This window comes from Melopsittacus undulatus, chromosome 1 (genome assembly GCF_012275295.1).
Source record: "Melopsittacus undulatus isolate bMelUnd1 chromosome 1, bMelUnd1.mat.Z, whole genome shotgun sequence".
Classification (NCBI taxonomy): domain Eukaryota; kingdom Metazoa; phylum Chordata; class Aves; order Psittaciformes; family Psittaculidae; genus Melopsittacus; species Melopsittacus undulatus.
In genome coordinates, this window is record NC_047527.1 from 129,943,518 (window position 1) to 129,969,300 (window position 25,783).

Consider the following 25,783-nt stretch of genomic DNA (forward strand, 5'->3'; position numbering starts at 1 on the left):
GGAGGAAGACGAGGGTTTGGTGCTTGCCCCGCTGCCTGCCGGGGCCGGGCTCACCGGGTACCGTGTCCCACCCCCCGCCCCGCCTCCTGTGCCTCTGGCGTGGGGAGCCGGGCTGAGGCGGAGCGGCGCGGCCGAGAGGCTGGCGGCTGGACTCGGTTTTCTTCTCAGTGGGCGTCGGTTGGACCCTGGCGGGCCCCGCCCCCGCTCGCCCCCACCCCCCCCCCTCTCACCGCCTGGCCAGCCCGCAGCTGTCAGTCAAGGCGGTGGGCTGAGGCTGGCGGCGGCGGCGGGCGGAGGGAGAGGCAGCTACGCCACAGCCCAGCGGCGGCCATTCGTGGAAAAATAGGCCGTCCCGCTCCTCCCAGCTCCGGCTGCGACCGGCCTTCTCCCCGCTACCGCTACCCCCACCCCCACCCCACCCTCCGCCTCCTCCTCCTTCTCCTCCCCCCTAGAGCGGCGCCTCAGCGGGGCATTAATGCGGGATGAGTGGTATGTAACCCCCTCCCTCTCTCCCTCCTGTGCACACCCCTCCCTCCCTCTGCTCCTCCCTCCACCCTTCATCCCCTCTCTATCCCGCCCTCCCGAATTCTCCCTTTTCTTTCTTGCTTCTCCCCTTTCTTACCCCGCTTTTCTTTCGTTGCCCCTCCACCCATCCGAGCCGCTTCCTCGCATGCACCCTTTCTTCTCGTCCTCCACTGTCTGCTCCTCCGACTCGCCTCCGCCGTGCCTCCCTCCTCCATTCCCTCTTTCTTCGCTAACCCTCCCTCTTGTGCACATCCCTCCCTCTTTCATTCCTCTTTTCCTCCCTCTTTCCCTCCCATGCACAACCCTCCTCCTCCTCCTGCCCCCTGAAGCATCGACGGCCACTCAGTGGCCGTCGATGCTTCAGGGGGCAGGAGGAGGAGGAGGGTTGTGGGTGTTTTTTTCTTGCTGTCTCTGGGAGGGAAAACCAAACCTCCCCTTTCTGGGTGTTAACTCTCCAGCCCCCATGGGTTGGGTTTCAAACCACGTTTCTTAGGACTTGTTCTTTTGTAATGATTTGCTCTGTTGCTTTTATGAAGAGGTAAAGGCGACAAGCTGGGAACCAAAAAGGATATGTTCTTAGGTTTTATTATTGTAAAAACGAGGATGAATAATTAACCTGTTACACTTGATATTTTTGCAGATCAAAAGGAGGAAACTATGTCCACAGAGGGAGAGAAATCTCCCGAGGCAGAGAATAACAACAATAATAATAAAAAAGGGAAATCTGGAGGCTCACAGGTAAACCACGCACACATGAATAGGAAAGTGCCCAAACTATTAGCATTTAAAATGAAATGTTCAGCCAATGTAATTTCCTGCTCAAGGCATCTTTCTTTGGGTTGAGTGAAACACGGTTGGGGCAATATTTTTACTGCCTGAGCATGGGTTTTTTTTTGATTGGACTCTGCAGTGATCAGCTACTTTCCATTTAATAGAAACATTTTTAAAGATTTTCTTTTAATTTTAGGGTGGGGGCAGGTGAAATATTGGATTGAAGGATGCAGCTGAGGTCCTGGCTGTCACATATTCGTTGATAATTGGGGACTTTATGTTTAAAGATTACTTACAGAAATATGTACTTCCTTATTCAGAGCTATATCATTGGTCTCTATGTAGAAGCACATTTTTTGTCTGCTTCCTGTATAAGCTTTAAATACTTCTGATGGCTCGTATTCATGCTCTTCTGAATCTCTTCTATTTTGTCTCTTTATGGGTAGGATTCTCAGCCTTCACCTCTCGCTTTGCTAGCAGCCACCTGCAGCAAAATAGGAACTCCTGGTGAGAATCAAGGAACTGGACAGCAGCAGATTATTATAGATCCTAACCAAGGTTTGGTGCAGCTTCAGAATCAGCCACAGCAATTAGAATTGGTAACAACTCAGCTCTCTGGAAATGCTTGGCAACTTGTTGCTGCTGCTCCTTCTGCTTCAAAAGAAAATAATGTTGCTCAACAAGGATCTTCTGTTGCCTCAAGTGCAGGAAGTCCCTCCAGCAGTAACAATGACAGTACATCTCCTTCAAAAACCAAATCAAGCAGTTCTTCTGCAACAATCCCTGGACAATTCCAGGTCATTCAAGTACAAAATCCAAGTGGTAATGTCCAATACCAAGTAATCCCACAGATCCAGACAACAGAAGGTCAACAACTACAAATCAATCCATCTAATGCTACTGGCCTACAAGACATACAGGGTCAAATTCAGCTTATTCCTGCAGGGAATAATCAAGCTATCCTCACAACTGCAAATAGGACAGCTTCTGGGAATGTTATTGCTCAAAACCTAGCAAATCAGACAGTACCAGTCCAAATTAGGCCTGGTGTATCTATACCACTGCAACTGCAAACTATTCCTGGTACTCAGGCTCAAGTTGTAACAACATTACCTATAAACATTGGTGGGGTAACACTAGCATTGCCAGTGATAAACAATGTGGCAGCTGGAGGAGGTTCAGGTCAAGTTGGCCAGTCTACTGAGAGCGGAGTTTCCAATGGAAATCAGCTAGCATCTACACCTGTCACTTCTGCCTCTGGTAGTACAATGCCAGAATCTCCTTCCTCATCTTCCACCTCTACAACCACTGCCTCAACATCTCTAACCAGCAGTGACACGCTAGTAAGCTCTGCAGAAACAGGCCAATACACAACAAGCACAGCAGGGAGCAGTTCAGAGCAGACAACTGAAGAGCCTCAGACAACTGCTGCAGACTCCGAAGCCCAGAGCTCCAGTCAGCTTCAGTCCAATGGACTACAGAACGTTCAGGATCAGTCAGGTTCCCTTCAGCAGGTCCAGATCGTAGGACAGCCTATTCTGCAGCAGATACAGATCCAGCAACCTCAACAGCAGATTATTCAGGCCATTTCTCCACAGTCATTTCAGCTCCAGTCAGGGCAGACTCTACAGACCATCCAGCAGCAGCCTTTGCAGAATGTTCAGCTGCAGACAGTGAGTCCAACTCAGGTGCTCATCAGGGCTCCAACCTTAACACCATCAGGGCAGATCAGCTGGCAAACTGTACAGGTTCAGAATCTGCAAAGCCTTTCAAATCTTCAAGTTCAAAATGCTGGGTTAGCCCAACAGCTAACCATTACCCCTGTGTCTTCAAGTGGTAGCACAACCATTGCCCAGATAGCACCGGTGGCTGTTGCTGGTACCCCCATCACGCTGAATGCTGCCCAGCTTGCTTCCGTACCTAATCTTCAAACAGTAAGTGTTGCAAATCTGGGTGCTGCAGGTGTTCAAGTTCAAGGAGTTCCTGTTACCATTACCAGTGTTGCAGGTGAGTGGTCTGACAGTTTTGTGGTTTTGTTTTTTTTTAATTATTTTTTTTTTGTGTTGTATTTAGGGTTTTTTGCTTGTCAGTCTTGTTTTGGTTTTGCTTTTGTGGTTGTTTGTTTATTTGTTTTGTGGGTTGTTTTTTGGTGTGGTTTTGTTTTGGGGGACTTTTTTTTTTAAACTACTGGAAGACTATCAGACAGTTTTGAATTAATTTTTTTTTTCCATGATTTTCTGTAATAAGTATTAAATCCCTAACTGTGAGGAAATAACTTATATTTGTCTTTAAAATTCAGATTTTAAAATAGCTGACAGCTCTCTTAAACATTGAGCTAAAATTACCGGTTGTGCCAGTAGAAATAGAACAGTCTGTGTTTGATAAACTATCCTTAAACGATCCTATTCTCCATCTTACTAAAGACTTGTTGGCTTTAGGAGTGAATGGGAGACTCTTGAAGGGTTTGATATGTTTCAAGAACAGCAACACAACTTTTTTCCTACCAGGCAGTATTCTTGATTTCCACATGGGGGATATAGGATGGGTGACAGTATGTGAACTAGGGTATCTTGTGAAATGGCATGTGTTTGTATTAAATTATTTGTACTCTGCATCAGCTCCTAAAGTTGTTCCCTTAAATGTTTGAGTTCTGCAAAGAGATTGAGTGGGATAAGGTATGCTTGTGCACAGCAGAGTTCCTGTGACTTCTTTTTGAAAAAATAAAAACAATTGGTAACAGTACCTCAGTACTAGCTGATGAACTCTTGATGTGTATTATGAAATGTGCCTTGTTTATGCTGATCTAATAGTTGGGAAAGGAGCTATTAAAAGGCTCTAGGCTAGATGACAGAGTTTAGTTCTAAAGTAAATTTTCTGTGAGGTCTTTGCAGTGTCCTACAAGGGTAAATCTACATGAAATTTGCAAACTTTTAATGTTTCATATAAAACTTGATTTAGGGGTTCTCTCTGCTAGTTTCATAACAGCTTACAGGAGCTTGTATGAAATAAAACTAAGTAAAAGTTGCTTTCTGTAGTAGTTACAATGAACTCTTGTCTTAACAGGAGCCAGCTATGGACACACTCAGTATAAAACTTTAAGAAAAATGTTTAGCTACTGTCTGGTCTGCATAAACAAATGCTAGTATCCTATTGGCTCTTAACCTGTGGCCTTTTTGTTAATAATCGTATGGTAAGGTGAGAAATGTTTAACTGAGCAAATTGTTTTTCCCCTTAATTGAAACATTTTTGAGACCAAACATAGTTTGATAATAAGAAATTTGCCATTAGGAGAATTCAGTTTGCTATGGTATTCTTTGGCACTTGATGGCATGTTGAAATACAAAGAGCTGGGTTAGATGCACTGAACCTGGCTTACTTAAGGAGTGTTACGGAAATGTTAATCTGAGTAACCAAAATTGAAATCTTGACCTTGTATTTAGTTGTAACAGTTCAAAAAGAAGGTTCAGTTAGCTGGAGCTGACCAGCTGCTACAACATTTTGCAGTGCAGTTTGCCTTGGAAAAAATTTTTCTTCATGGGAAGATATTAGTTGACTACTGTTGTTAGACAGAAGTCCCTACCTTGGCAGGGACTTCTTCATAGGAATCCAGCTTTGGGAACTGCCTAGATTTGGGGTGCAGGAAAAACCTTTCTGCACACAGGTCTTTCCTACTTACTAATGGTGTTTAGTGTGCACTAGTAGATATTAGAACAAGAGATTCTGGATATTGTCTCGCTCTGTTATCTTGACTGTACCTCTGATAACACATGGTGATGTCCCTTGGAAAACAGAGGGATTGAGATTTGTAACTAAATATGAAAGTAGGGGAACAAGTCACCAGTATTGCCCTAGAGAAGCCAAGTGAAGCAAGTTAATACAGGGTTCACATATTAATTTAGGCTTTGTGACTGTTGAATCCCCCTCCACTTCCATACACCTTACCCCTTCCCCTTGTGGGCCTCACAGCTGTTTCCACAGTATTTTTAATTTTATGCTAGCAGCAATGAATCCTCCAACCTCTTCTCCATTCTTTTGTATATAAGGTAGCATTTCTGTTCCCCAGGGCTTTAGATTATGGAGAAATAACAAGCTTTGAGAATGTGAGAAATTTGTTAAAATTCCTTTCTCTTATTTATCTCTACCTCTCTCCTGTGAATCTTCCTGTTGCTGTCCTCTGGGAATGGGGGACACGGTAGCATGGAAAGGAGTGTGAAGAACATGATGTACAGTTCTTAATGTTATATTAAGTATTCAAGGAAAGAATGATTATGAAGTAGAAAATTACAAACATGCTAAAATCGTAACTTTTTTTGCTGCTTATAAGGAATAAGCTGTTTTGATCAGGGCTATAAACTATCTTGGATTTTCTGGGTTTGTGTTTGCGTTTGATTGGTTTTTATTTGAAATGCTTTTTGCTATTATGGTTACAGGATACCTTTATAAAAAAAAAAGAACAGCTCAGTTACTTCAGTATCTGCAAACTGCTTTAGTACTTGATTTTGCCAACATGAAGTCTTTTATACATTAATTGGACTGTGTAAAAGTGGCTTATTTTTCTACAAATGAGCAGTAGAAGTAGGTGTTAAAAATGTGTTGTATGAGGATGTCCAGGAAGTTTCAGGGAAAAGAATGTGTGAAGGAGTCATCACATGCATTGATTCAGATGCCCTAAATTTGTTAGGGGTAAAAAGTTACTTTGTCTTTCAGGCAAACCCAACCAATCAAGCCGGCTGAGGTTTCAGGGGTAGGGTGGGAATTGCAATAAGTACTTGTCTGAAATAACTGTTCTTTTATATTGTATATCGGTTATTTTAGGTATTTCTACAATGGGGTAATTTACGTACCTTTTCTTAGTTTTTCAGTAGTAAATGAAATAGTAAAACAATAGAACACTAAATAAAACGCAAATAACAAAAATTCTTAGCTTTATTATGAAAATATTAAGTTATAGAATTACAGAACTATTTTGAGATAGACATTTTTTTTTTTTTTTCCTTCTTTTGGGTCAAATGGATTCTAAATTCCAAAAGAGACAAATTTCACATTGGGAAGAAAAATGTTAAAATCTTCAAGTAAATATTATATTTTAGCCTGCTTTTTATAATCTTTTTTATTCAAAGTCTGTGGTTCCAAGGTATATAGGTTCTACAGTAAACTGAGCAAGATGAATAAGTGCATTTGGGGATTTTCTTGTGTGTGTTTTTTCAGTTAAAATTTTAAATGTTGCTCGTGATAAGTATCACACTTCGGTTATATGTTGTGTGTGGTCAAAAAGCAGGGCAAAGCAGAGAAGTTCTCACATCCTTTCACTTCTTGGCCTGAGAGAAAAGTCGTTCAATATCAGTGATGTAAAGGAAAAACTTTTTTTTTTTTTTTTTTTTTTTTTTTACTGTGGGAGTGACTAAGCGGTGACACAGGTTGTCCGGAGTTGTTGTGTATTCTTCATCTTTGAAGATATTCAAAAGCTGTCTGGATATGGTTCTGTTTGAGCAGGGGGGTTGGACCTCTGGAATCATCAGGTCCCTTCCAGTGTACACGTTTCTGTGATTCTGTCTAATTTTGCTGAGAAGATATATAAAGTGTAAGTCAAAGGAGTAATTAAATGCACAGAAGAAAACTGGATGAGAAGATGGAAACCAAGTATCTAAGCCTTAAAAACAGATCTTTAAACAAGTATTTAATTAACAGCTAATCAAACAATGGACTATATAAGAACAGTTTTGTTTACTTGGACAAATACCTGCCTTGCTATTGAGATCAGTCATGGCAAGCTAAAGTCAACTGTATTTCTTCTGTGCTGTATGACTTGTTTTGTACATGACTCCCTGTGAAACAGGATAATCTTTAATGTTAATAGCTGGTGACTTCCTGAATGTAGCCCCTAGGAGCTTGGGGGACAGTGGGTACTGCAAAGTTCCCTTGCCTTTTTTCAAGGTTTCTGCTGTTAACAGCTGTAGGTGCAAGTTCAAAGGATTCCTGTCCCCATCCCGGTTCACATCCCCTTCTTAAAGTAAGGTATTCTTTGCTTTTCTAAAGCTTAATTTCATGCTGTTTTGTTTGTCTAGATGTGTTAATGGCAACATAAGGAATTATGTGAAAGGAATTTGTTGTATTTAGTACTAGATTCTAAGAAAAATACATAGTTCATAAAGCTATTTCCTTTTGGTGGGCAAAGTTTTTTGTGGTTTTTTTTTTTTGTCCCTCAACACATTTTGCTTGGAGTATATTTGTGTTAAGAACGGGACAGAACATGAACATTTCAGGATACTGAAGAATATGGGGTGAGATGAAGCAGGACAGTTGACCTGTAATGAAACATGGAGTATTAGTGGTTTCCTGTAGAAGTCTTGTTTTCTGTCTGTAGGATTTGTTTTACTGGAGCCTTCAGAAATGCTCCCACAGTTTTTCTGAACTTATTAATTGCTTTTGCTGACAGTAGGTTATTTAGTGGTGGTGTTGGAGCTATCTTTTTCAGAATAATTCCCTGTTTCTTACATAATAAAACCCCAAACCAACAATTAAAAAAACCCATACTTGTATCTAGCCTAACTGTTCGCTTTGAAATAATCCTTTTACAGGATTATGGTGTTTTTCCCATACAAAAGTGTATGAGACACTTATTGTAGAAATAGTGGAAAATATTACTGTACTTTATATTCAGTCCAAGTGTATTTAGTTGCTTTAGGTGAAAGTCACCACATTCCATCACTTGCTACTCAAACTCAAGCCCTTTTGTTTAAGATGAGTGGTGGCATGGCCTGAATTATGGGGAATTTGGAGTTTATCCACCAAAATGACCTGGAGAAATGACTTCTGTTCAGTGGAACAGTCTGTTGCCTGGCAGTACTGGAACTGGAATGTTTCAAGTCTTGCAGGGATGCAATGTAGACTCTGAAACAGTTATTAATGACAATGAAGTCCAATACCAAGTGTTTTTAAAATGCCCCAATAAGAACATAATGAACTTTGTTCTTCTGTTTCATATTATGTAGTTATGTCACTTACTAAGGCAGTTTTCTCTTTGACTAGCTACTTGCATTGCACTACTATTAGTACTTAAGCAATTTGTCAGTATCTCAAGGTCTCCTCCTGCTTTCTTTTGCTTTTTCTCATTTGTCTGCATCCAAATCCAGCCTGTCTTCAAGGTCTTTTTCTTCATTATTTACTCTTCTTGTGTGGCACTGAAGACATTGTTTAGATATTCCTATTGTTCTGGTTCAAACTTTGCAGAGGAATTTGAAACACTATAGCAAATTCTTTAAGCAGGAATAAAATGATACATAAAATTAAATGCATGTAAGTTGAGAGTAGTTACTGGAAGAAGGGAAATATCATGCATATTTTTAAGAAGTGTAAAAAGGAGGACTCTCAGAACTGCCCATCTGTCAGCTGCACTTCTGTGCCTGGTCAGATCATGGAGCAGATCTGGTAGTATTGTCAAGCCATAAGGTTTAGACTGGACATAAGGAAGAAATTCTTCACTGTGAGGGTGGTGAGGCACTGGCACGGAGTGCCCAGAGAGGCTGTGGCTGCCCAATTCCTGGCAGTGTTCAATGCCAGGTTGGATGGGACTTGAAGCAACCTGGTCTAGTGCAAGTTGTCCCTGTCTGTGGCAGAGGGGGTTGGAAATAGATGGTCTTTAAGGTTCCTTTCAACCCAAATTGCTCTATGATTCTATGAATTTAAGAGTCAAAGGTGTTTCTGACCCTATTTGATTCTCTGGATGTTTATTGCAAGCAAGCTGTAGCAAACACCTTGAAAGAAGCAAGCTGCAAGCCATGGGAACTGCAGTAAGAAGTACAAAGCACTGAGCTGTTTTCCACAAACCCCGGGAAAAATGTAGGAGTCTTTCCTAGGTTTTTACTTCTTCGTGTATTACTTGGCATTCTGAGGGTGTAGTTGGGAGGAGTATGGACATTTAGCATACTTTTTCCAAAGTCATGAAAGGTCACAACTGTTCTCAGGTTGTCTTGAGCTGGGAATTGTTGCAAAACCACAGTGTTCTAAATATTATAGCACTGGCATCCCTTTCAAATGCTTCGGAGTAATTATAGGAGAAACATTTAATCTTCTAATGACAAAAAGTGGTTTAGTTCGGAGATTTTATTTTAGTTTTTTTTTTTTTAACTGAATTTAAAACAGTGGCAGAAACAGTTTAATAACAAACTGCGCTAAAGAAAACATTTGCCTTGGTGATGGTAGCTTAAAAATGAAGTATCAATATACAGTACCTGAACTTAATGTGTAAGGAATGTGCAGTATACCTGTTCAGCTAAATTGCCTATGGAGAATAAACTGGTAAAAATGCCTCAGTAAAACAAGTCTTTTCTGCCTGACCTATGGATTGTAGTGCCTGACTTCATCATTACTTGTAGATAAAATGGAAAGAGGAAGCATTTCAGATACCAACTTTGCTTAGAATTGCTAGGTGAAATAGCATAGAAACAGCTAATTAGAAACCTATAGAAACCTATTATTTAATTAAATTAAAATGTAAGTTTAGATTAAATATAAGTCCCTAAGTCTTCAAAGACTAATGTTAATAGAACTATGTTTCCCTATTAGAGTATGGGTCTTCTAAAAATGTTTCATCAGTACAAGTGCACTCTCTGTGAATATCAGGTTTTGCCATTCACTCATTCCTTGCTGTCAGAAATGAGAGCATATAGAACAGGAAATAAATTGGCTGAACTTTCATGTTCAGAAAATGTCAAGCAAGCACACTGAGTGACACTGCACGTCTTCATCAGCCTGTTTGTATTTTTTATTTTTAATTAATGGTGCTTAGATCTATGCTAAACCAGCCTTCTTATTCTTCCATTACCACCTGGGGCTCAAGGGCAGCAAGAAGCATATTAAAAATCTGATCTCAATAGTTTCCTCAGTGGAGGAATACTAAGCTGCATATCATTTTGGTACTGCTAGATAAGATAAATCCATTAATACTGATTTAATATATTAAAAATGTTTAATGTCAATGGTGATTATTGAAAAATTAACTATACAATGGAATAAGACCTCGTGTTCTAAAGGGAATCTTAATTTCAATTATAAATGTTACTGTTGAAAAACAACTGTTTTTCAGCAGTCAGTGGTTTTAATGGATAATTTATTTAATAAAAGTTGTTCTTTTTATATGCTGTAGCATAGTAGCTTTGGGAGTAGTCAGGACTGCATAAGAAAATGAAGTTTTTATAATTAATATTTTGCTTGTGTCATGACACTTTCACCAAAACATATACATTCTCTTGAGAAAAGTAGCATCTCAGCACATGCTGAGTTTGGATGTATAGTTTTTAGTTTTAGGTTACTTTGGGGTATAATTATTTAATTACATGGATTTCTATATGCATCTGTTCTTAAGAATGGAGTTTCCAGTGGTGTTTAATACTGTTGACAGTGGATAAATTATATACCCTGATTAGCTGGTCATTGGTAAAGCATGTTATCCCAACATGCATACTTAGACTGGCAGATTATCATTTTGTTGTAAAGAAAAAATAAGTTAATATCCTCCTGCTAAAAAAAAAACCTACCACAATATAGGGTACATCGTAGGTACAAGTCTGACTTTCCTTAATTGTAGTTTCAAGTGATGATGTGACCACTTTTCCTTTGAGCAAAATACTGAAGTTTAAGAAATATAGGCCTTGTCTTGTTTGTTTGTCATGGGGAAGTAACTGATGAGGGCATCAAGCTCTTCAGTTTGCTCTGAACCAAGAGGAAGGTTATGGTTTTATAGGGATAACAATTTTACAGGAGATGATAGCAGAGCTTCTTAGGGTTTGTATCTTAGAGATTTATATGGTCCTTCTATTGTAATGGTCCTTGCCTGCTGAAGGATGTAAAAATGTTAGTTTTTACATTTTTAATAAACAAACTGCTTTTAGCCTATCAACCCATAGACGTGTCTCATGTTTTATCCTACTGTAATAGGTATTTTGAATTGTTTCATGATTATTGTTTTTCCTGATAACTTTTAATCACCTTGCCAGTGGTTTGTTTGTTTTGTTTTTTTTTTTTTTTAAATTGTGAATAGCTTATCAACTGCTATACAACTTAACTTAAAGTCAGCTATATTCCTTTCCGTTGAAGGGATTTTCCATGTATGTAATTGTTAACTAATCCCTCCTGTGCATACAGGCATATTTACTTTCATCTTGATCAATATAAAGATAACATTTCATATAGCCAAAATGCAAAATGCTTAATACAAGGACATTGATGAACCTTCAAGTGTAAAATATGCCAGCTAGCTAAACTGTAGTCAAAAGCTCCCACAAAACACAGCCAATCCTCCCATACACACACACCTTTACTCCCCCAAAACTGAGTGCTGGGAATTTAGCTTGCATTTTTTCATGTCAGACTCCTTCTGGCCTTTCAGGATTAGGTTGATCTTACTTCCATGGTGATATGCAGAAATTGAACTGAAATGCTAAAAAACACACTTCCTGAGACCGGTATTTTAATTTCCGTGTGGCAGAACTGTGTAAGACAGGGACTTGGTTGCTTGTTTTATTTTGTTGGGGTTTGTTTTTCTTCTTTGTTTTTTGTTTGTTTGTTGTTTTTTTTTTGTGGGGAGTTTTTTGTGGGTTTATTTTTTTTGTTGGGTTTTTGGGTTTTTTTTTTTTTTCAGTTTGTTAGGTATTGAGCTCCTTAGTCAGCCTGTAGAGACTAACAGTCAGCAAGTGGCTTTTTTCTAGTCCTACCCCTATTTCACAGTTAAAAGGAAGACTTGCAAAAAAGAACTGGGCCATGTTCTGTTGTGTCTATGACCTATAGAATAACCTGAGAGCTGGATTAGGGTGATGGGATAGAGGGAGATGTTCCAGAAAAGTAAACTTAAAACTCTAATTTCTTAAATGTACTACTAGTTTCCATGCAGTGTGTCTGGTATTCTGCAGCACAGTTGGAACTTGGGGTTTCAGTTATATATATGCCCTGAGGTTTGGTATGCAGGGTACTACTTGTGTTCATCTGCAGAGAAATGTTCTTGAACATTCATACTACACACACTTTCATTTTTGACTGTTCTTTTAATGATAATGAAAATCAAGGGGGTTTGGAAGGGTCTTTTGCCTTAGCAAAAAGTATAAGAAGTTATTTTTCTGATTCTAACTTTGTCTTTAGAAAGTCTAATAAATTGACCATATTTTCTTTCCATTTGAAGCCACGGTGTCCAGAACAACCAGAGTCATTGCCTTGCTCTGACTGAAACCTTAACTCTGTTGTGGAAGACTAAAGTTTGTGAAACTGTAATTCCAGGGTTGTTCATGTTGTTTCTGTGCAGGTCTTTGTGTGTTGTATTTGTGGCAGCTCTTTACTATACTTAATGAAGTAATAAAGTAATAAAAAGAAAACTGGCTTTTAGTTCAATGAAAGATACTACTAGGTAGGAAAACTTCTTTTCACTCTCAAAGTACTGAAGTGGAATCAGATTGTCCTAAAGCACTTGGGTAAAGCTTATGTTTTTGAAGAGCCATTAAAGTACTTCATTAAACTTTTGGGGCACTGTTTTGTCTTTGTGTTGCTGATAAAATTCTTGCATAAAAGGAAAAAAAAATCAGTTTAAGGTGTTAAAACCCCCAAAACTTACTTTTTACTGCCTTAAATCTCATGCTTTTAGGTGGTGTTTTTCACAGAAGTTGAGCTTAATTATGATGCTGTTCAGTAATTTTTGAACACACTGAGACATTTCATACAGGAAGCATTTGGAGGAGATAATGACAAATTCTTGCAAATTCTGTCCAAGTTGGTAACAGGCAAAAGGTAGAAACTTGCTGGGATGTTCCTGTAGGAGGTAGAAAAGACAGATATCTAGTTGATACTACAGTTTGCACTGGGAACTTTCTGCTTGTAGTAGCGTCTGGACACATTGCTGTGCTGACCCAAATTTATTGTAGTAGCTGGGTGTATCCAATTCCTTTCTCTACTCCAAACTGACCTTCTCTGCAGGATGTGTGGGTTCCATGCATCAGCCCATATAAAGTTTATGTTCTAAGGAGTTCCTTCTCTATCAAATATTGTTTCTTCACAAGCCTTTATAAACAAGTGCTTCAGGGTAAGAGAAAGGGCAGAGTTGTCTGTGCACCACTTAAGTAGTACTGAACTGTATAGTCTTCTGTGTAAAAACTTATCTCTGACTATAAAATATTATCACAGACTTTTTCTGAGTTTTTAAACCTTGGCTATATATTAAGATTATATGTTGTATTATAAATATAAAACTAATATGTGTAAATAGATAAAATATTATAAGTAAGCTGTATGTCACTGGAAAAAGTATATTAAAGCATATTGGCAAGCTGACTGTACTTAGTGTATGCAGGGGAGGAGGAAATGAGAAATCTCTTTTCCCCCATTGGTTTGTATCAATAAGTTGTTGAATAGGTGAACTGCTGCATCGGCTCTGATGCTTGTAGAGCTTTGGAACGCTGCAGACTGTTATTGACTTGACTTAGCTGTCCTGCAGTAATATACATTGAATCATGACTACCACTTGTGACCTTCTCTTTCAGTTTTAGAATATGCAGTTGAACAAACTTTCTTTTTTTTTTCAACATTACTTGTTCGAGCTCTATTTTGCAAAGTGTTTCACAGATTTTGCAGTAGGTGCATGCTACAGAAGCAACTCTTGTCATTAATGCTGTCATCTTTTTGACTGGTGAATGCTGGTTGCAGAAGAACAGGAAATCTAAACAAATTATTATGGGAAACAGAGTACCAGAAGCTAGAAGTATCCTTTTCTCAGCCTTCAATTTCTTTTCTTTCCAAGATTCATTTTTCTAAAGTTTGACTCCCATGGTTTCTGTGGATCATTAAAATTAAGTCCTTTTCTTCCCTTTCTGCTCCATTTGCCTCAAAGAGTAATTTTTCGTGCTTGCTACTTCAGGTGAACAGGAATAGGAATGCAGGTGAAATGTGTAGTAAAAGGAAACTTGTTTTGACTTACAGTGGATAGCCAAGCCTTCAGTGATCTTCAGTGGTCAATTACTCTGTAGGAAAGTACTTCCTAGGTACCATGCAGTAGCTTTCTTTAATCATACACGTTGTGTTACGGAAGATTGTTATTTCACAGATTAGCTTTGAAGCCGAAAATTGATTGAGATATGTATGTCTATGTATGTGTTATTTGGCTCCGTACTAATTACTTAAAGTTTGTGAATTTTTTTGCATGAGTGTATTGGACTCGTGTATGGGGACAGTGTGTATGAGTTGTAGCTACTAAGATGCAGTTTTACTGCAGAACTGGAAACCTGAGTAAGTGATGCTGAAGAACAAAGGATGTCCAGTCCTTTATCTTGATAATCCTGTACCTTATGATAATAAGTAAAGCATTTAATTAACTGCTTAAAAGGAAAAGATTAGTGACTAAAATCACTCAGGTTCTTCAATTTGAGAAGCTTTATACATTTCTATAAAGTTATTCTTAATTACATTTAGTCATAATCATATTTGCAATAGTGCAATGACTGCAATTGCACTTGATTTGCAAAATAAATACAATATTGGATTGCTTTGTTGTCTGTATGTTGTCCTGTAGTCAAATTGCTGTGGTCAATACCCAAAAGAAAGAGAGAACTTAGATCTGAGAGAAAATGAGATGCAATGGAGTAATTGGCATCAGTGTTTTAGATACTAACATTTTGCTGTAGCTTAACATTATAACCTGACAGCATGTATAATAAAGTTCAGGCATACAGAAATTCAGTGACAACTTTGTTAATAGAGAATGTTTCACAATTTCAGGAAATCACATTTAAAGGAATCATGGGAACTTGATAAAAACATTTTATCTTAAAAGCAGATGTAAATATGCAATGACTGCTTTAACAACTAGTACAGGATGACATACGTAAACTGAAGTGTGACTTTGTTCCCTCATATAATGATTTGTTTAGACGTTTTTCTTAAATGTGTTGAAACATGAGAGCTCTTGTTACTGAAAAGTTTAATTACGAATGGTGAAGTATAGTGATATCAGGTCTTGTGGTTTAGAGTATGTCAGCAAGAAGCAATGTCAAGTGATCTCAGGACTGCAGTGGAATTTCTAGAAGGCTTTAAATGGTGTTTCAATGCCCCTAGTAAGAACCCATTTGGATTATTTTTAATGGGTTTAAAATAACAACTTGGTGTGATAAATTTAAAGAAGAAAATCAACCTTCACATCAGAAAGTGTAATACCTTTGTTAATGCCAACCAAAGAGCAGTCATTTAATTAGTGTTTAACTGAAACCATATGGGTAATGTAATTGTCTACCTAAGCAACCTTACTTTGGCATTTTTGTATTTTTATTGTCACCTTTACAGTTTTTGTGAAGAGCTTAGACATAACTCTATACTACATTTAATAAATAGATTAAGATTGTAGCTCAATGGTGTGCATCTTGTATTGCAAGATATGTGTTGTCCTCACATGGGAGAGGGAAAGTTTGGGGCAGATAAAGGATGTGTCAGCACTGAAGAAGTATCAGAAGACCCTTGTGTGGTTTATCATCTCATGAGTAAGAGAATCAAAGTTGATTTGCATTGAATCAGCACAATATATTGGATTTTTAGAAATGTTGAACAGGCTACCCATAAATGTGGATTGGCCAGGTCCAGCAAGAGTTATGTGCTGGGCATTTATTAGCAGCAGTCATAGTGAAGAAAAAAAAAAAAAGAAATCAAGGAGTCATCCTCCTCAAAGCACATGTGCCTTAATTCACACCTTGGAAAGCTTTGCTCTAGCAGCCTTGGGGGGGAAGTTGCATTGAAACTTTAATATCAATTCAAGAAAATCAGAGAGAAGGGGAAAACTGAGAAAAACATGCTCTTCAGCTGTGCTGCAACAACAGAATGCTTAGGTCGTAGGACTTTTTTTCTCAAATAGGACTTTGTGATATGGCTGGAGTCATCACTGTAACAGGCTGTAACAACAAGGGATGTTTCCTATTAATGTACTTGAAAATATGACTGATAGTGAAACCAGAATAAGAGGCTGCAGTAGGTGTGGCCATAATGTCTGTTACACCTTTAATTTTTGCAGTGACCACTTGTAGGCTTATCATTTATAGTGTTGCTCTGTGAATTAAAGGAGTTTGCATCCTGAGTATGTTTAACAGAGAGTGTGGACTGTGTTTTGCCAGAGACAATCTGAGCAAGTTCTTCCTGTTAATTTATTTACCTTTGGCTAACCAAAACCTGCAACTGGTCTTCAACACAAGCCATCATTTTATCATGTTAAGATGAGCATTAGATATAACAAAAATGAGCAGCCTTTTTTGACTCTGGCTATTCATAGCACTCAGTCAGCACTTCAGCAGTTTAACAGCCTAGAAAGCCCCTGGACTGGTACTTTGGAAGCTCTTGTGTCCTCTTCTGCCACTGTTAGACCCAAGTACTAGATATTACTGTATTAATTTATATCATAATGTCCTTCTTGCCATATCATATTCTTTCTCAAGTATTCTCATGAGTGCTTTTCTTTCTCATTAGAATATGGAATAAATAACAATGGACTGGATCTAAATTTATTATGAAAAGACTTTGTTCTACCCTAGATATATTAAGACTCTGCACTCAAGATTAAGCCTGTAATTCTTTTTCTATGGTTCCTCTTCTGTGAATACCAGACTTCTAAAAGATTGTTTACTGTCTATCTAACAGCAGGTGGGATTCAAGTATTAAGTCTTCTGCGTTTATTCCTTTGTCCTGGGTTCAGCAGTAGCAGTCATTTTTTTTCCTTCTTGGTAGCTGATGCAGCACTGTGTTTTGACTTTCGGCCTGGGAACGGTGCTGATAGCACCGATGTTTTTAGTTACTGCTCAAATGTTTGGTTTGTCCAAGGACTTTGTGAGTCTCATGCTCTGCCAGGCAGGGGGGGAGGCTGTGAGGAAGGAGAGACAGGACACCTGACCCAGGCTAGCCAAAGAGGTATTCCATACCACAGCACATCATGCCCGGGATGTAACCGAGAGTTACCCGGAAGGGCTAGTGCTCTGGGGGGTTGGAGGAGGTATTGGTCGGTGCTCGGTCAGGCGGGGTGGGGTGAGTTATGGGTTGGAGGGTGGTGAGGTGTCGTATTCTCTTCACTTGTTATTTCCTTTGTCATTATTATCAATATTATTATTGGTAGTAGCAGTAGTGATTTGTGTTATACCTTAGTTATTAAACTGTTCTTATCTCAACCCGTGGTAGCTACATTCTTTGGATTCTCCTCCCCAGCTCTCCGGGAGTTGAGGGAGAAAGGGGGGGAGTGAGTGACCAAGCAGTGTGGCTGGGTTTAAACAATGACATCCTTGTTCTAAGTACCAACATCTGTCAATAATTGTGGCCTGCTTAAGAAAATAAGGAAGCTATGTTTATCCATATCTAAGCCAATCAGGTGCAAGTTCCAGGAGGAAACTAAGAGAGATAACTGGGAAAATTTGGTCAGTGCTTCAAGGTAACCTGGTGTACTGACCTAAACATAAGATACATTTATCCTATATCCTGTAGCCAGCAGTGGTTTGTTAGAGTATGATCAAGTCATGTAGCAAGGTTCTCTATATCAGGTTCTTTAGGCCTAACCTGTCTGTGTGTATGTAGTGGTGTTAGGGGGGTTGTGGCTGTTATCATATTATACAAGATAGCCTGACCAAGCATATATTGCTCCTCAGCAATCATGTGAATAAAGTAGTCATTATCCTATGCTATGTTGTATATGAGCTCATTTGGTAGGTAGGCAATTTAGACTTCAAATCTTGTTCTTAATCTTATCCCCATAGATGGTGTCTATTATGGAAGCTTGAGAAGTTGGAGAACCCATTTGAATTTGTCTGAATCTCTCATATTACCTCCAGGGGATTTCTAAATTTTAAATTAATGTCTTGATACTGAGGACTCTTCAAAGTCTTAAAATATTATGGTCTATTCTAAGGAGTTCTGGTTCGTCATTACATTCTCTCAATAAGTACGTAGTGTTTACTCTTATTTCCCACTTGTATGAAGGCACTGAACTTTTGAATATGGCAGCATCTAATGACGTTTTGTCACATTCCTGTTACTGGCAGGACTGGTATTCAGTGTTGTCAGACAGTGTCTGGAAGTCTTATCTCTGAAGCACATTTAATTTGTCGCATTATTTTCCTAGACTGTACAGTACTAACTTTTCAACTATATTGCCCTGCTGTTCAAGAAACTACACGTCTTACCTATATTGGAATAGTCTTTACTGTCTTGATATTAAAGCAAAATAATTCTGATTTCTTCTCATCAAGAAAGCAAATGAGATCAATGAATTTATGCAATGAAACTGAATTCTTAATCCATCAAGTCAGTTTAGAATTACATTTGATTCAATCAAGCTGCTTTTCCAGTCTTAAAAGTATACTCCCTTCTGCAAAACAAAATCGTAGAATCATAGGTTATCTTGAGTTGGAAGGGGCCCATAAGGATCACTGAATCCAACTCCCTGCTGCTCACAGGACCACCTAACACTAAACCATATGACTAAGCTTCATCCAGACACTTGAACCCTGACAGGCTTGGTTCTATGATCACTTTCCTGGGAAGCCTATTCCAGTAACCAACTACCTGCCCAGCTGAAGGAACTTTTCCTATTGTCCAACCTGAACTTTTCCTGGTGCAGCTTCATTCCATTTCCATGTGTCCTACTGCTGGTCACCAGAGGGAGATCAGCACCTCCCCTCTCCTGCCCCCCCTTGAGGAAGGTGTAGATTGCAAGGGGGGCACCCCACAGCCTTCTCTTCTCCAGACTGAACAAACCAAGTGACCTTGGCTGTTCCTCATAATTCATACTCTCAAGGCCTTTCACCAAGGGTCACCCTTCTCTGAACATAGCTTTAATAGTTGGATGTCCTTATGTTGAAGCACCCAAACTGCACACTGTACTTGAGGTGGGGCTGCACCAGTACAGTGTAGAGTGGGACAATCTCTCAACTGGCTTGCTATGCTGTGCTTGATGGACCCTAGGACACAGCTGGCCCCTTTTGGCTGCCAGGGCACACTGTTGATTCATACTCAATTTGTCATCTATCCAAACTCCAGATCTCTTTCTGCAGGACTGCTCTGCAGCCTGTTCCCCTAGTTTGTACATATAACCATGATTACCCCATCCCAGATGGAGAAACCTGTGGAAAAACACCTGCAAAGCTCTGGCATGGTAGCTTGTTCAAGTCTAGTTTGTGAAAGTTCCTTTGTGGCTCTGTTGAGTCAGAGCAGGTTGTAGGTGACAATTCTGTGTATGCCATAAAGCAACTTTTATAAGTAGCTAATTTTAGTTTTCTGAATGTAGATATGTTTTCAAAGGTTATTAGTGAGACATTAATTGGCAATAGTTTAATATTTCTATGTAAGATTTTATTTAATAGTTTCTCATTTATCTCAGTTTTTGAGAAAAAGAAAATTATATACTAGTTTGTATTTCTTAATATCAGTCAGTAATTTGGGGTCTTGTACTGTTCTAATAAGAAATTACATTAAACAGGACTTTCTAAGTGAAGTACTGTGGTAGTGCTTCAGGAAAATGTCTGGATTTAATGTTTGTTTTGTGGCTTCCCTTAACTTTCTGTGGATTTTTGGTTTATAAAATGCAGAAAGTTATCTGTGCATTTCACGTATTGAAATTACTAATAAAAGGTACACATACTTTCATATTCTACAGGTCAACAGCAAGGACAGGATGGAGTAAAAGTACAGCAAGCCACAATAGCTCCTGTTACTGTAGCAGTAGGTGGCATTGCTAATGCAGCAATTGGTGCTGTTAGTCCTGATCAGATAACACAAGTGCAGCTACAACAAGCTCAACAAGCTTCTGACCAGGAAGTGCAACCTGGCAAGAGATTGAGAAGAGTTGCTTGCTCATGTCCTAATTGCAGAGAAGGAGAAGGAAGGTAAATGTAAATTCTATCAGTACGTATATATGCATTTTATCACTGCTCACCTCATTTGGGCATGAGATATACTGCCTATGTTCTTAATGTTTTCTACTAGGAATTATGTTTGTGGATTTCTTTTTAGACAGGGGATTATAATTGTCTCTATTAGCATAAAATATTGTTCCTAATAGCTAATAATATTTTGGAATATAATTACTTAGCTGTTTAAATTTGATCTTTTTAGAGGCAGCAATGAGCCAGGAAAAAAGAAACAACATATTTGCCATATTGAAGGATGTGGAAAAGTTTATGGCAAGACATCTCATCTTCGAGCACATCTGCGCTGGCATACTGGTGAAAGACCATTTGTATGCAACTGGATGTTTTGTGGCAAAAGATTTACAAGGAGTGATGAGTTACAGAGACACAGAAGAACCCACACAGGTTGGTTAGCTCTCTCTGTATGCATAGAGTAGCAAGTCTGAATCATATGACCATGGCTAAATAGTGATATCAAAGTTCTCACTCATTAGGATCTTTGTAAACTGCTCTTAAATGTAAATAAATTAACTTTAAAATAGAGGAAGTGGTAGATTTCAGTTTTCATCAAATCAAGCTGACTGTAATGAAATAAAATGAGATCTATTCAAACTGTTCTTACTGTTTCATCACATACAGCTGATGTAAATTAGTTAGTGCCTGAATTAAATTTACCAAATTTTTATCAGGCATGTGTCATACGATGATTTTGGTGGAAAGGGACCTCAAAGATCATATAGATCCAGCCCCCCTGCCATGGTGGGGATTCCTTCCACTAGACAAGGTTGCTCAAAGCCTGTCCAACCAGGCCTTGAACACTCCCAGGGATGGGTCAGACACAGCTTCTCTGGGCAACTTGTGACAGTGCCTCACCACCCTTAGAAAAGAAATCAGAAAGAAATTAGAATTTCTTTCTAATATCTAATCTAAATCTACTCTCTGTCAGTTTAAAGCCATTCCCTCTTGTCCTATTATTATATGCCCTTCTGTAAGAAGTCCCTCGCCAGATTTCTTGTAGGCCCCCTTTAGACCGTGGAAGCTGCTGTAAGATCTCCCCTGAGCCTTCTCCTCTCCAGGCTGAAAAATCACAACTCCCTCAGCCTGTCTTCATAGGAGAGGTGCTCCTGCCCTCTGATCACATAGGATTTGCCTTGGACCAGGGCTGTTATCTCCTCACTTGGACTAGCTCAATACTATTAACTCAATATTAACCTAGTCCATACATCAGACTTGGTCTTCTTGGGAAGTTTCCTGAAATTCTTAGTGAGAACAGGTAAAGCCTATTCTCATAAGAGTTCAGATTGGAAAGGTGGACTTTCTAGAAACTGAAATTTTATCAGCCTTTTTGTTTCTAGCCCCAAGAAGGTGTCTGTCCCCTCCCACAACTTGAAAAGAAGATAGCACTTGAAGTCTAAGTGCTAATTACATTTGAGTAAAGACAGGACTTTATAGTATGCTGAATTTATCAGTTTTGATATAGGTCTTGTACATCCTCATGAAGCTTTTGGGAATCATGTTTCCAAATTCTCTTCAATAACAAAAAGATCTAAATAACAAAAGTGTTCTTAAAAAATGCTATCAAGTCATTCTTTCAGGGCTTTTTTTTCTCTCCTACTCTGTCAGGTTTATGGAAGTTTATGAAAATTCTCTGGTGACTTGAAATTCAAACTGCTCACCAGACAATCATAGCATAGCAAGTATTTGTTGAGAATGTTTTAGTAGTGAAGAGTAGATTGCCAAAGGCCTGTGACTGAACAGAACACACCTGGAGATCAGACCAGTAGAGAAGAAAACTTTGTATCCTTTTAAAGACACTTCAAATGTTGATTAGTAAAGTGTCAGATTCAAATGATCAAGCAGTGTTCAGTGTTCTCTTTCAGTAACATTTTGGTTTTGTTCTTCTTTTAAAAAAGGTGAAAAGAGATTTGAGTGTCCAGAATGTTCTAAAAGGTTTATGCGAAGTGACCATCTCTCAAAACATGTCAAAACTCATCAGAACAAGAAGGGTGGTGGAACAGCCCTTGCTATTGTTACCTCAGGAGAACTGGACTCTTCAGTTACTGAGGTTCTTGGTTCTCCAAGAATTGTTACTGTTGCTGCCATTTCTCAAGATTCAAACCCAGCAACCCCTAATGTTTCAACAAACATGGAAGAATTCTGAAAGGATCACTTATATGGACGCCTAGAGCTGCACTTAAGTTTACATACCTTTCAGGATATGGATGTGGGCTGGTAAAGTGGATTACAGAGCAGGAAATCACATTTTCAGTTATGACTTCTGCAAGTGTTCCAGGTTGGAGGGTCAGCATGGGAAGTGTACACCAGTGCAAAAAGACTAAAATTTAAAAAAAAACAGTGCAAATTGATGTCCTGGATAAACAGATGGGGGAATATTGTATCCATACTGTACTTTTTTAGTTATATGTCTGTATATCATGTAATGGTTTTAAATGAACTTCCACCCCCTGATTTTAGCATTGGATGGTAATGTGTTTATAAAAACAGATAATATCAATATAAAACAGAACAGGGTGGACCTTGCCTGGGATTAGTATCATTTGATGAAGGTACTTTATTTTTAAAATAAATTTGTAATATTTTCATGTGAGCATCCTTTTCCCACAAGGCACAGCAAAGCATTACAGGTTGAACAGCAGTGGAAATATTTTAGGGTTTTGCTGAGTCTATAGAACGTCAGTTGATTTTGGCTGTCTTTTCTCAAATTTTGGAATTAAACAAACTGCAGCTGGATGATGCATGCTGCAGACTGGTTCTGAGGTTGGCCTCAGATTGATTTTGACCACTGCATTATAGTAGTGTGTATAAATGACAATCAGTCAGTTCTAATTCCTCTCTTTGTTTGGAGAGCTAAGGTTATGTAGAATTCATGTATACAGTAGGAATGATAAAACCTTAGAAAGAGATTAACGTGAGATTTTACTAAAGGGGTGATATCTTTATGTAGGATGAAAAATGAATATGGCAACTTTTGTGTTAATTTTGGGAATTTCAATTCATTATATTTTAAAACATCTGTGGTCCATTTCTAACTCATAGATAACATGAATCACAAAAAAATCAAAATTTTAAGTATTTGGATGTTTTAATTTTGTTAGAATTCATGGAAATTAATCAAACAATTGAGTATTGTAGCTCATTCTCCAGTATCTTCTCTCTGTAAATATTAGTTTATTATACTGTGGTTAATGTGCTTGAGTTCTTTATGCTTTGACTTAATAGCCAAAGAAAAGAATTAATTATCACATTTTAACCAAAAAAAAAAGGTATTGAAAGTAAATGTTTTCTCTCTTTTTCCCTAAATATTACTGGCTTTATTTTCTTTTCAAGGATAATACATGGACTGGTAATAAATATCTGTTACCTGTCAAATCTTACATTGAGCCTCCAACCATTAAACCAACTGGGGAAAGAGGAATATACTTAACTTTTCACTACATGACTTTTGATTTCAAAGGTTTGGCTCCATTTTCAGGTGTGCCAGTTTAAAAGAAAAATAGAGGAAATGAAAACAAACTGCATTTGCTATGTGAAAACTCCAGTTCATACAAGGAGGAAAGGTGGCCAAATATTTCATAGTCAGGATTTTTAATTGTTCCCATAGACATAAATGTAAACTTTTACACATACAGTCATTTGGTAATAATTCTCTTGACCAGTTTTTAAAAAAAATTATACACCAAAATATTTTTTATATAACTAAAGGAAGTACAGTGCAAGAAGGGTAAGATTATTTTTTTTCCCCTGCAGATTATGAAGGGAAGAATGTGTGGTAGCTGTTGGTTTGAAAGACAGAACAGATACCTTGTGCATTCCTTTACAAAACATATACTTCTCATCTGAATACTTTATCAATCTTGTGGTGTTTTCTGTATTTTTAAAGCAAGAGAAATACCAATCATTGTTTACACTGTGTACACTTTAGGCCAGCCCTTTGTAGCAAAATACTAAGCTGAGGGTATTTTATACTCTCAGTTTACATAAAAAGCTTTGAGATTAAAGAAAAGCAATTTTACACTGTGGTTATAAATTTCAAGTTTCTTAAAGCTTTTGTAGACTTGTAACAGAGTCTTTAAATTTTAGTTGGGTTTTGTACATTATTTTGTATATTTTATTTAAAGTGCATCAGAATCAATTAGATGTTACATTTAATACAGATGAACATTAGGTAGTATTAACTGTTAATTTTATTATATAGAAAATGAAACATCAAATATATATTTTATCATTATGTTTCACAATCAGTGCTATAAATTTCTTTATGCAAAGAACTTTCCTAATGTTAATACCATGTTTCCTAGAAGTTAACAATTTTTGTAAGCTGAAGTTATGAGCATTCTGCACAACCATTTCATATATAATTTTTTGATGCATACTTATGTATGCAGATAGGAAACTGAAGTAATTTTTAATTTGCAATGAATCTCTATTATAGATGTATCAAAATATCAATCTGGTTGGCTTCATAGTGTCTCAAGTACATTAACTTGTGTTAGCAGGTGCACATTTTACCGCTGGAATTAGAAACATTTTGACAGTCTGTTCTGCATACCATTCTGAATCCATTTTTCTGTCTTAAAAGGGTCGTAAATTTCAGTGTCCTTTATTTGACTCAGTGGATATAGCTGTTGTAAGTAATAGGGCACAGATGTGCAGTAGTATCTTGTTTAATGGCTTTTCACTGTTCATTCCCTCTGACACCATTAAAAATTTTGCTTTATTGTAATTATCAGTGCAAAGTGTATTTACCATGGTAGAACTCCAGTGTTAGAATAGTTTTTTTTTCTTACAATATACTTTCTTTGGTTAGGTTCGTGTATGTGTTGCCGATTGCATTAGAAATTGGTGTTAAGTCATTATTTATCACATTCTTTCATGAGAGCAGTAATAAAAGTGTGTAATCTAGGAGAAAAAGTCAAAGCTAAGTAAGCATGATGTTTAGGTCCTATTTTTCAATTTTATAACTGTTTTATTGCTACAATATTTGTATTTAAGTCTTCATTTTAATGCCTTGTGGTGTTTTTTTATGCATGTCACTGAATTGTCATCCTGCAAGAACTGATGTGGAGTATAGGGTATTAAATCTGCATAATGATTTTGAAACAGAAAAATAGTTGATGGTAAAAAATGTAAATGTTTTGCAAAAATTCCTTACAAAAAAGTTTTGTAGTAATATTTCACTTGTAAATTTTTCTAAAAAAAAAATGGAAAAGGAAAAAAAGGAGAGTAACATTTCCCCACATCTAGAATTTAGAAATTAATTCTGCCAGCAAAGCCTGTAAGGCATTAAATTGACATTTTTACGATGCTGATTTGTATTATTTTTTTTGGTGGGTTTGGAACTAAAATCATGTACAAGTTGTTGCCTGCAATAACATTTTGCAAGTAACTTATTAAAATTCCCTTGAATTTAAAAGGTTTCTTCATTTAATTACTTGCAATATAAAGAAGCAATAAATTATGTTTGAGTGATAATCTGTTCATCAAGAACACTAGAAAGCAAATGCTTCTCAATGGGAAAAGATTGGCAGTAGCTTCTGGATTTGTGTAATTAAGACCTGTACTTG

At 37.9% G+C, this 25,783-nt stretch overlaps 1 protein-coding gene and 1 long non-coding RNA gene across 5 annotated transcripts in view; one reads left to right on the forward strand and one right to left on the reverse strand.

Annotated features, from left to right (window-relative positions):
- LOC115947131 (uncharacterized) overlaps positions 1–750 on the reverse strand; it is a 28,308-nt gene extending 27,558 nt beyond the window's left edge. For all 3 annotated transcript variants that reach the window (XR_004551114.1, XR_004551115.1, XR_004551001.1), the window contains exon 1: positions 623–750. This is a non-coding gene — a long non-coding RNA (uncharacterized lncRNA). The remainder of the gene's footprint in view (positions 1–622) is intronic.
- On the forward strand, positions 413–25,521 carry SP4 (Sp4 transcription factor). Of its 2 annotated transcripts, none has more exons than XM_034073131.1 (6): positions 413–489; positions 1,166–1,263; positions 1,743–3,303; positions 19,946–20,174; positions 20,404–20,603; positions 22,112–25,521. In XM_034073131.1, the coding sequence occupies exons 1-6, from the start codon at positions 483–485 to the stop codon at positions 22,357–22,359; spliced, it is 2,343 nt and encodes a 780-aa protein (XP_033929022.1). In that variant the 5' UTR covers positions 413–482; the 3' UTR covers positions 22,360–25,521. The 2 variants fall into 2 exon arrangements, with proteins under 2 accessions (XP_033929022.1, XP_005152915.2); XM_005152858.4 differs by lacking the exon at positions 413–489 and adding an exon at positions 1,040–1,063.
- Positions 25,522–25,783: the final 262 nt, after the last annotated feature.